General features: G+C 41.3%; 1 protein-coding gene across 2 annotated transcripts in view; it reads left to right on the top strand.

Annotated features, from left to right (window-relative positions):
• LOC137423169 (otoancorin-like) overlaps positions 1 to 12,028 on the top strand; it is an 86,622-nt gene that overhangs the window by 15,829 nt on the left and 58,765 nt on the right. For both annotated transcript variants that reach the window (XM_068110032.2, XM_078774605.1), the window contains exons 3-6: positions 457 to 641; positions 794 to 930; positions 3,613 to 3,710; positions 5,722 to 5,828. In XM_068110032.2, coding sequence (XP_067966133.2) covers positions 457 to 641; positions 794 to 930; positions 3,613 to 3,710; positions 5,722 to 5,828 — 527 coding nt within the window. The remainder of the gene's footprint in view (positions 1 to 456; positions 642 to 793; positions 931 to 3,612; positions 3,711 to 5,721; positions 5,829 to 12,028) is intronic.

The raw sequence follows: 12,028 nt of genomic DNA, 5'->3' as shown, positions 1-12,028 counted from the left end.
ACCACAACATTTGAGAGCAGGGAGAAGTGTGGGAGGGAGAGGGTGGTTGCGTGCTTCCCCTTCTCTCCCCATCTTGTCTTCCGCTCCCTCTTTTTGTATATTTTGTTTGTCTGGTTTGTTTTGTTTGTTTGTTTGTGAAATAAATGTTAGCTCTTTCACGAGCCTCGATTCAGTATACAAAAAAACTTATGACAAAAAGAAAATCCACAAAAAATGTTTTTCAATTTAATGGGAATTTTGTGCCCCCCATCCTCCCTCCCCCTAAGTAACCTAAGATATTGGATCCCAACATATTTCCGGAAGTAAAATTTATTATAGTGATGCTAAGGATAATAACATGACTCCCTCTGCCGCTCCTGTATTGAGCAGGTGTACTTGTAAATGAAAATTCGAAATACAGTATATCTACCATGTACCTTTGTTGCTTACATCATGTAGTTTGCGTGGCACCTCCAGCAACAGGTGGAAATGGGGGGCAGAGAGGAAACGGTCGAAAACCTGAGAAGAGACCGTTGTTTCCGTTTCCTGGGAAGATACCATGGCCTCCATATAATCCTGGTTTGAAAGGGAATGGAGGAGAACGAAATTCTGCTGGAGGTCGATCCAACGCTCACTCTGCAAAATTGGCGATAGAGCAGATTGTAAGTTGCAGCGGCACTTCCATATTCCATCCTCTTGGGGACTTGATTTTAAAATTGCGCACAAACGTCATTGATAAATGTTTAAACTCGTGTTACAATGAAGTTTAATATCTGTCAATATGTGATTGTGAAACATCTTGCTGTGTCTGCAGATGAAGAATGCTGCTGCAGCGGAAGCTGCCAATGTATCTGTGATTCTTCAGGACCTGGTTGTGTTCCTTCCGATGTTCAAACCCTCGGCTATTCGGGCATTCCCAAAGTTTGCCAACGAGAGCCAGCTAAAAGAGATGTAAGGCCTACTGTTGATTGTCGGGAGGGAAGGGGGGCAAGGGGGAGGGGGATTTGTGACAGAAAATTCAACAAGTATTCAACAAATCAAAAATTCAACAACAACAAGTCAAAAACTGAAACTTCAACAATTCAAAATTTGGTGTGTATTAGAAAATGCATTTGGTTTTGGAAAATTCTAGAAGTAGAAAATACAAGGTACAGTCCATTCAAACACTTGATCTAACCGGAACTCTAACCTTAGACAAAGATTTTTATGCCTCTGCCGACGAGTCGCCGGAGGCATTATGTTTTTGGGTTGTCCGTCCGTACGTCCGTCCATCCGTCCGTCCGTACGTCCATCCGTCCGGACTAAACCGCGTTTTTCTCAGCAAACACATGTCCGATTGAAACGAAACTTTTTCAGCTTAGGAGTGACACTCATGCAGAATGTTTTTGTGATAATCGTGGCATCATAGGTCACGTGGTATGGCAGCCATCTTGGATTAAAAGCAAATAATGAAAAAATTATTTCTTGGAAACCGCTGAATGGAAAAATTCGAAACTTGCCACATTGTCAAGTACTCCCAATGGGGAACAAAAGCATGATAATGATATCATAAGTGAAGTGGTATACCAGCCAAAAATGTTTTAATCGATTTCCTTATCCTAAAAATCTGAAATTGCATGCACATGATCTATGACCCATTTGTAGTGAAATATTAAATTTATGACATCGTAGGTCACATGGTTTGGCAGCCATTTTGGATTGAAGGAAAATATTAAATAATTAGATCTCTGAAACCGCTCACCTTATCGATGCGAAATTTTACAAATATCATCTAACAGTACTGTTGCATATAGTTTGAAAATGATGTCATAGGTCACGTGGTTTGGCAGCCATCTTGGATAGAAAAACGAACCTTATCCGATCAACACGAAACTTCACAAACGTGATCCACTACCCATCTACAACGGGTAGATGCCATCATATGCAGAGTGATGGCATCTACCCGTTGTGGGACTATGCGGATTCATATTGGCGACACAGTTGCATTGTTCTAGTTTTTAATGTTTTCCACATTAGACTATGGGCCGAGTTAGTTAGTGCCCTTCGCCTTGTGTAGTAAATAAAATTCTCACAAATGGATCTTTAGGACATACTTAACATTCTGGCTGTTGCCTTTTCCATAAGTGCCATTCTTCAGAGTAAATTTGCCTCAAAGATTTGGTTGGAGCATCATGATTTGGGGCAAGTTGGGTTTTCCACATGCACAATCATAAAAAAAATCCCTGCCCCCAGACCAATCCGCTCCATTCATTTTTCAATGAAATATCCCTCTCTCATCTCACCCCCAAGTCAATCACTGTGAAGATATTCATGTTCTGCCAACAACTATATCAGCTTACAATTTTTACTTCAGGTTGACTAAACATTAAAAAAAAAATCAGGATACCAAATTGTAATGACACATTTTTCCCCTTCAATATGCAATTCTAACTCTCAAATGGAATATCCAAATCGCTAAGTTTACAATTCCGTACAAGTGGTAAATTTGTGTTGCTCAAGACGACGCATTACTAAGCAAACTCTGTGGATGAGAATTACAATGTATTTACTTCTTTCTTTTTTCCCCAAAAACACAAATGTATACCCACAGTGCTAAATCCCACTTTGGTACATGATTTGCAGTTGAGAATTTTTTGACTGCATTTACAAAGTTTATTAATGCAGATTTGGTTCAGGGGAATACAATTGACAATTTGTATCTGGCCAATAAAAACCAAACTTTGCATTTGTACATGGTTATCCCATCCCCCCGTGCAGCGGGAGGTGTGTGTGTGTGTGTGTGTGTGTGTGTGTGTGTGTGTGTGTGTGTGTGTGTGTGTGTGTGTGTGTGTGTGTGTGTGTGTGTGTGTGTGTGCGTGTGTGTGTGTGTGCGTGTGTGTGTGTGTGCGTGCGTGTGTGTGTGCGTGCGTGCATGCGTGCGTGTGTGTGTCTGTTTGAACACTACCCCTGTCTGTGCGAAACTATGCGATTTGATTGGTTACTCCCGGCCGCATTCAGGCGACTCCATATAATGGGTGGATACCAGAGATAATGTACGGTGTGGCAGGTGGTGCTTATCACTCCCATTGAGGTACAGCACAGCTGGATGGGATACCTTAATGGTGGTTCACCACTCATGGTATGAAGTCGCATAGTGATTGGTATATAACCAAAAGGTTTTCAGAGTCATAAGTGTATGCAGGTCTCACTGCGTTGCCCTGATGAAACCCCAACAAGGGCGAAACCAGGTCGGTAACTGTGAGTTTTTGTATGCACTTATGACGGTATCTGAACTAGATCTAAATTACGCACTGTCGGATGGCTCTTCCGGACCTTGGCAGGCAAAGCGCACGTACGTGATGGTGACGTCAGCATGCGCTCATTAGGCTGGAGAACTTAAATTATAATTTGATATATATATATATATACTGTATATATATATATATATATATATATATATATATATATATATATATATATATATATATATATATATATATATATATATATGTATATATATATGTGTATATATGGTTATATATATATATATATATATGGTATTTGGTGAAATATATGGTTCTTCTTCCTGTGCCTGATTGATGTTGTATTGTACGTCAGAATATGCACTTAAATGTTCTTCTTGGTTTCCTTCAGCATGAAGTTCTTCAGTGAATGTTATGATTTTATATCACCTCCAATGAGACATGCAATCGTGGGTTGGATTGAAAAGATGTATCCAGGAAAGCCATCAGGTAGTGCCACATCATTCTTTTATTTCTCTAATGTCCTTGATTTTGCTTTTTGTTGTGTAATCTGTCATCAAACAAGCTCTTTTATACATCACTTTGTGCATGACAGTCATTAATCTCGTATGCATCCTGTCACTACTTGTTGAATCATTGCTGACCGTTGAAGTAGTGCCCCCTGTAGGGCATGGCAGGAATTTGGAATTTGTTCAGGGTGTCGGTGATAACTCGCGCCTACTCTTTGTGAAGGACACCGTGAGATGTTTCATGTCCACCAACTAATGGCGGCAGACACGGGACGCCCAGTTCAACTTCCACCTGAGGGACGGCATACGTATTGATGAATCACCTGCCTGTGAAATGATACTTCATAGCCGGGTCGTGATATGAGCCCAGGTTAGACAGCTTAGAGGCGAGTCCAGACTATCTTGCCAGAACTGCACGGCATAGCAGTGAATTAATTGGAAGCAATGAGTTGAAAAATGTATTCTACATTTTAAAATTATTTCAATCTCGTATAAAATCCCGTCAAAAATGACGTGTTGGAACAGTTTATTCGACGGTGCAGCCTCGTGAGTGTGCCAAAGTCTGAAGCCTCGGCCTAGTGTCAGGTGTGTTTGTCTTTTTTTATTTATTTATTAGACATACTACGAACGTAAATTTTCACTCGTTTTATTCTGCGAGCATTTCACCTCCATGCACCTTTTTATTTATTGTTGCACATCATCTGGTGTTGGGCTAGCGGCTAGGGTGCCGGCTTAGGATCCTACGATCCTGGGTTCGAATCCCGGTCGATCGCTGAATTAACGCCAGGGGGGTTGACTCAGCCTGTCATCCTTCCGAGGTCGGCAAATTGAGTACCAGTTCACTGGTAATTCCCTGTTTGTCGTTAAAGGCGGCAAAAAGGGTTGGCGTCAGGAAGGGCATCCGGCCGTAAAACATTGCTTCAAAAAGGGGACCGAAAAACAACAACAACCACGGTTCCCGAAAAAGGCCAACCCCCGCTTTGCGGGGAAAAATGGCCTCTAAAAGGTGGTAAAAGGTGGTTATCATGTGCAGCGAATTTAACCTTCCTGCCCTTCTATTTATATTGTTATTTTTAAAAGCGCTTCTGTACACCGCCCTTGAGGCTCGGTTTGCATACCACCATCTACAATTCCAATATAATAGACATAATTACTCTTTTATGGAAAATATTTTTGGAGTTTCTTTTATCATCAAATATAGACCGTAGTGAACACACATTCGTGTTAAAAGATTGGCCTTTAAAACCCGATTCAAATCGTACTTATGAAGGGGCAGAGACATCAGTACAAACACAAAAACTGACATTGTGTTTGATATAGTAGATTAGAATTATTTAGAATATCGAGTTTTTTCAGTATTGAAAAAATAAATGGTACAAATTGAAATATAAATTGAATTGGAAATAATATCAGGAAATAATTGTTTGATGAGGCACGAGTTCCTGGGACACCCTTTCATGGAGAAAACTTAAATTTATTCGCATACATAAAGATGTTTATTGTGATTTGCAGTGGAAAAGTGAATATACTGTGTGTTGGGACATTCAAAATGATAATCACTCGGCTGATAATTGCAAGTCCAAATTCTGACAAACTGTCCGGTGGACTTCATTACTCAGGAAGCTGCTTTGGCAGTTTCAACCTCCTCAGTAGGAGGATGGGTGGTACGTGAATTACTTCTGTCTTTGTCTTTTGTCATTGTCCTGCAGTGACTTCTGTCTTTGTCCTGGAGCTTTTTCTCCAATTCTCCTTTCTTATTTCCTAAAGAACCACACTCCACTTCCTCAACCTCTAAATATGTAATATCTAGATGCCATCTAAGTAGTATGTATGTCCACTTGGCTGATTTGTCATCTGATTTAAAAGTAGAGAATTAAACACATTAACTCGACCTCAACCTTCCATCTCTGTGCACCTGTATTATCTAATCTAGTGAATGATGATAATTTAATGCATTACTAACAACTCTGCATTACACACGTGTTCTGTAGGAGGGGGTGAAAAGCCCAACTGGCTCCAAAGTGACAGGATGGTGCTTCTTGGTCGCTTTCTTACTGACGCCCCAATCCCATTACTCAAGGCAGTTTCAGCAGAACAGGTAAGATTATCATTTGAACCAAAAAATGTATCGGCTGGGACCGAGTGCATCCTGTCCGATGATTGTGACTACAATACTTAATCAAAACACTGACGAGGAAAGGAATCCATGCACATTTGATATTTCCAAAATTAAACTAAACAATTCACTGTTTACTACGCTATAGTAAATATACAGTAGGCATTGCTATGAGAGGCAGTTTGAACTTTACATCTCTTATTATGGTATGCCAAACTACTGCGATAGAACGATCGGTATTTAACTCTTTATATCAACGTTTTAGTGTTGGCAGACTTTAATTAAGGAACATTTAAGATATATATAGATATATTTACTATTAATCCATGGTACTAGTCAAAGCTAGTGAAGTACAGAACACACATCAGGGAAGTATATACAATCGTGGCCAAAAATATTGGCGCCCTTGCACTTTTTCAAGTAACTCACAATATTCTCCAAAAATAAGTTGAATTTGACAAAAGTATTTGGTCTCCACAATTTTTTATTTCACTGTTAATATTACAGAACCTTTTTTTTTGATTCAGAACTTAATATATCCTTTTAAATCAGAAAATAAAAAGAAATGGCATTGACAAAATTATTGACACCCTCGACTTAATATTTGGTAGTACATCCTTTGGACAAAAAAACTACAGTCAAGCACTTTCTATAGCCATGAATGAGCTTCCTACACCTCTCCACTGGCAGATTGGCCCACTCTTCTTGTGCAAACTCCTCCAGTTCTCCCATATTTGAAGGGTGTCTTCTCCCAACTGCTGTTTTCAGATCTCCCCACAGGTGTTCAATGGGATTTCGATCTGGACACATTGTTGGCCACTTCAGAACAGTCCAGAATATTTTCTTCAACCATTCCTGTGTGCTTTTTGAAGTGTGTTTGGGGTCATTGTCCTGCTGCAAGACCCATGACCTTCGATGGAGACCCAACTTTCTGATACTGGGTTGAACATTGTGCTCCAAAACGCCTTGATAATCTCCTGATTTCAGGATGCCATGCACATTTTTGAGGCACCAAGTGCCAGAGGCAGCACAGCAACCCCAAAACATCACTGAACCTCCTCCATGTTTGACTGTCGGGAAGGTGTTCTTTTCTTTGAAGGCTTATTTTTGTTTTCTGTAAACATAGAGATGATGTGCTTTACCAAAAAGCTCTAATTTGGTCTCATATGTCCACATGACATTCTCCCAGAAGGATTTTGGCTTGTTCAGGTGTGTTTTGGAAAAACTCCAGTCAGGCTTTCTTAGCAGTGGGGTCTTCCTGTGTCTCCTACCATAGAACCCCCTTTCATTGAGTTGGCGACGGATGGTACAAGTTGAAACTGTCGTACCTTGTGTCTGAAGGTCGGCTTGAATCTGTTTGGCAGTGGATCAAGGTGCTTTCTCCACCATTCAAACAATCCTTCACTGCAATCTTCGATCAACTTTTCTCTTGCGGCCATGCGCAGGGAGGTTGGCTACAGTGTCATGGGCCTTAAACTTCCTGATACCATTACGTACGGTGGACACAGAGACATCAAGGTATCTGGAGATGGACTTGGAGCCTTGAGATTGTTCATGCTTGGCTACAATCTTGTGTATGACCTCCTCAGACAATTCTCTTTTTTTCTTTCTTTTCTCCATGCTCATTGGTGACACACAGTAACACAAAACCACAGAATGACTCCTTTTCCCTATTAAAACTTGTTGAATGGGTGATTTTTATATTGCAGGCACCTGCAACTCACCACTGGTGAGTTCAATTCCAAAGTAAAGGAGAATCACCTGCTTGAAATCTCATTATTTCTAACAACTTCTAAAAGATGCCAATAATATTGTCCGGGCCATTTTAGGATTTCTGTGTGGAGTAAGCTAAGATTTAGTAATTGTTTTCACCTTTTTTTGGTTTTCTTTCACAGCAAACCAAAGAAATACATATGTGGATACCAAAATATTTTTTTATTTCAACAATTTTCTGGAATAAATGGTGCATTATTTGAAAAAACTGCGAGGGTGCCAATATTTTTGGCCACGACTGCATCTCTGCACTTTATATTATCTTTCCATCCTGAAAACACAATCTTCTTTAAATCTGTTTGTGTTAAAATCTCAATATGTCTCTTCAGAAGGATCAACTATCCAACTTTCTTATCTACTTTGTGGTCAGCTCCTGGAAGTTCAGGCCATCTTACTATAATTCACCAAATGCCCGGCCGACTGTCTGTCCGTCTGCCTGTCTGTCCATTCGAAGGTACCGCAAAAACTGCTGAACTGATCGCAACGATATTTTGGGTGGGTAATCCTGGGATCCCCAGGAGTAAAATAGGCTATTTAGTTTTTCCAATTTCAGTTTTGGTCTCCAGCATTCTCAGGTTTGGACTCCCGCATAACATTCGCGTTCGCATAACGTTCATTGTGACGATGTTGTGATGATGTACAGTGCATTCAGAAAGTATTCAGACCCCTTCACTTTTTTCACATTTTGTTATGTTGCAGCCTTATGCTGAAATCGTTTAAATTCATTTTTTCCGTATCAATCTACACTCAATACCCCATAATGACAAAGAGAAAACAGGATTTTAGAAAGTTTTGCAAATTTATTAAAAATAAAAAACTGAAATATCATATTTACATAAGTATTCATACCCTTTGCTATGACACTTGAAATTTAGCTCAGGTGCCTCCCATTTCTCTTGATCATCTGTGAGATGTTTCTACACCTTGATTGGAGTCCACCTGTGGTAAATTCAATTGATTGGACATGGTTTGGAAAGGCACACACCTGTCTATATAAGGTCTCACAGCTGACAATGCATATCAGAGCAAAAACCAAGCCATGAGGTCGAAGGAACTGCCTGCAGAGCTCAGAGACAGGATTGTGTCGAGGTACAGATCTGGGGAAGCCCACAAAAAAAATCTCTGCTGCATTGAAGGTTCCCAAGAGCACAGTGGCCTCCATAATTCTTAAACGGAAGAAGTTTGGAACAACCAGGACTCTTCCTAGAGCTGGCCGCCCGGCCAAACTGAGCAATCGGGGGAGAAGGGCCTTGGTAAGAGAGGTGACCAAGAACCCGATGGTCACTCTGGCTGAGCTCCAGAGATCCTGTGTGGAGATGGGAGAAACTTCCAGAAGGACAACCATCACTGCAACACTCCACCGATCTGGGCTTTATGGTAGAGTGGCCAGACAGAAGCCTCTCCTCAGTGAAATACACATGAAAGCCCACAGAATCTTGTTTCTCACAGTCTGAGAGTCCTTTAGGTGCTTTTTTTTGCAACCTCCAAGCGGGCTTTCATAGAATAACAACTCGGCAATAACCATGGTGCTCAACTGGTAGAATAAACAGTACTAGAATATAAGACCTGTCGTTTCGCTGACGGAAATAAAAATCATTGCTGCGATGGCTAATCTATGGGTGAAGAAAAAAAAAGAAGAAAAAAAAGATTCCTGGGAGATCCTGGTCTCCGTGCAGGGATAACCAGCGTCACGTGTTGGCATTTGCAGTTTTGACACGCTTGTCCATGTACCCATAAAAAAATTGGAACACAAACACTCCCGAGAGTTACCCGAATCCACCGTAGTTGGATTTATTGAAATTTATTTCATCCATTCTTCAGTTATAATTTGAGACCCCACCCCCCACCGCGCCCCCTCACCCAACCCCGTATACCTCCTCAGACCCCAATTTTTCTAATGCCGTAAACAAACATTGGTACATCATGGTTGATGAAGGTTGTGGTCAAGTTTAATCGAGATAGTGTGTGTAGTTTCAGAGAAAAAAGCGAATTCCTTTTTTCGTGGGTCAAGCCTGGATCCACTTTGACCCCCGGTAAACCCCCTTAATCCCCAAAAAAATTTATGCCATGGACAAACCTTAGTCACAACATAACAAATATAATTTGTGCCAAGTTTGGTCATAATCCCTTTTGCAGTTTCAGAGAAGAAGTTGCAAGTGTTTAAGGACGGACGAACGGACGGACTGACGGACTGACGGACTGACGGACTGACTGACGGACTGACGGACGGATGGACGACACGCCATTGCATAAGCTCCCCTGAACTTCGGTCCAGGTGAGCTAACTTGGTGGATGAGTTGGTTAGGCAACAATAACAAGCCGATCCAATTTTGGTTCAGGTCTGAATCCAGATCCGGCCTATCAGTGGGAAGCAAAACATGAACTGCTCAGCCTGTCGGAAGTATGCTCTCTATCCACTGCCATTCTCCTTTTTAAATGCTTTCTTAAATTTTTGAAAATCGTTTCCATTTCTCACCACGAGGTTGAGGCACCAAGTCTGGTGCTCTGACATTGCAGACAGGATGATGGCCTCTCTGTTTCCGTTCGCCTCTCATCCGGTTTAGCTCCTTCTGCACTCTCAGCCCTATGACTCTCCTCATCTCCTCCAAGTCACACGCATTCTTCCATACCCCCTCGTGAAACATTCCACAATCCTGGCTTACTGCTCACCTCCATTCTTTGTTCCTCCACGAGGAAATCCAGTACAACTCTTCCCTCTCTAAGGTGACAGCAAAGCACCATGTCAGATCATCTTCCATACCTACCTACCTCACTACCTGTGATCCTTTCTATCCTCATTAATCCTTCCTGCACTCACTACTCTTGACTGCAGGCTTTTCCTTCTCTCCTTTCCTATCCACTCATCCAACTGCATATTCCGAGTTCACCTGTTTAACACCTCCCTTTCTATCAGTCCAATAATCTACTATCCACTGCATCAAATCAAATAAATATGTAAAGGACAGATCAGGTGATGGCCTTAACCTAGAAATCGGAAAACAACACCGCCTTCCAACACCACAGAAAAACAGGATGACTTAACCTAAACACGAATTCCTTGATTCAGGTGAAAATGATCTACGCTGGTGAAGATACAGTCCGTGCTAAGGATTTCCAGTTTAAATGGGTTTGGGGTTAACAAGGGCTTAATTATTCATTAGTTATCTCGTAATGAATGTTAGCATAAGTGTTTTGTAGCCCCAGTTTATAATGACCTGGAACAGGTGTACAGGTTGCTCCATGTCGCTTCAGCCCCCCGTGTATCTCTTTACCCTCTGTGATGAACATTCCCCATTGTCATTTCTCACCCCCCCCCCCCCCCCCCCCTAATACACACGTTCCATGTGAAAATGGTTGTATCAATAATAAATACTGTAATTGTTTTTTGGTGTTCATGCTGTTTGCCGATGATTACCTTTTCAAAAAAATTCAAAATAACAACAATACATGCACACTGAATCTCCATGATCGTCCAGAGGTAGCGTACTTACCTTTGAGCTGCGTAGTCTGGGTTTGATTCCCAACCCGACTATAAGACTGTCAGATTATTCCTTCGCAGGATTGGTGTTGGATTACAAAGTGCACTGTCCCTCAGAGGGACCTTAAGCTGGGTTTCCCATCTGCTAGCTGGTGGACGCCAAAGATCCCATTGTGTGGACCTTAGCTTAAAGGTCCACACAGTGGGATCCACAAGGTCCACACAGTGGGATCTAAAGGTCCACACAAACAGACCTTAGCTTAAAACCGTTTCGAACCTTGCCACCCTTTAGACAAGAGGTCGGCAACCTATGCATATCTCAAAAAGTTATGGACAGATATGGGCCAAATTTCGTGGAGAGGTTGGGTATGTGACACGGACAAAATGATTCGATTTTGGTTCAGGTCCGGGTCCAGATCTGAACTATCAGTGGATACAAAACGTAAACTGTTCAGCCTGGCGGAGGTATGCTCTCTACCTAGTGAGGTTCAAGTTATTGCTTGTATTCCTGACTCCGTAGTTTCATCGAATTTTGATTGGTCACGATGTCTTTCAATCAATCAATCCAGATGTAATTGAATAGTTTAATCTCAGCTTTTACTGAAAGTTTTCTGGAATTCCAAGTCTTTAATGAAGAGTTGAGCATTGCTTGGGGTTTGTTTGAACAGAAAACGGCAATGGACGGACAATACAAACTTTTAATTTTTGTTATTTCATAATTACACTTCCACAATGAAGTAGGCTACGTTAATTGTTTGCTTAAATTGTATGATTGGCTCTTTTTGCACCAACTGCTCAAGGTTTTAATTCTGTTTGGCTCTTCTGCATAAAAAGGTTGCTGCCCCTTGATATAGACCCTTTAAACCCACTAATGCCCTTAAGACCCTCAAGACTGCAATCCTCTTAAGACCCTCAATACCCCCAAAACCCT

This window comes from Myxine glutinosa, chromosome 3, assembly GCF_964187855.1.
Source record: "Myxine glutinosa chromosome 3, kmMyxGlut1.1, whole genome shotgun sequence".
In the NCBI taxonomy this organism is placed as follows: domain Eukaryota; kingdom Metazoa; phylum Chordata; class Myxini; order Myxiniformes; family Myxinidae; genus Myxine; species Myxine glutinosa.
This window is presented reverse-complemented; position numbering and strand designations above follow the sequence as displayed.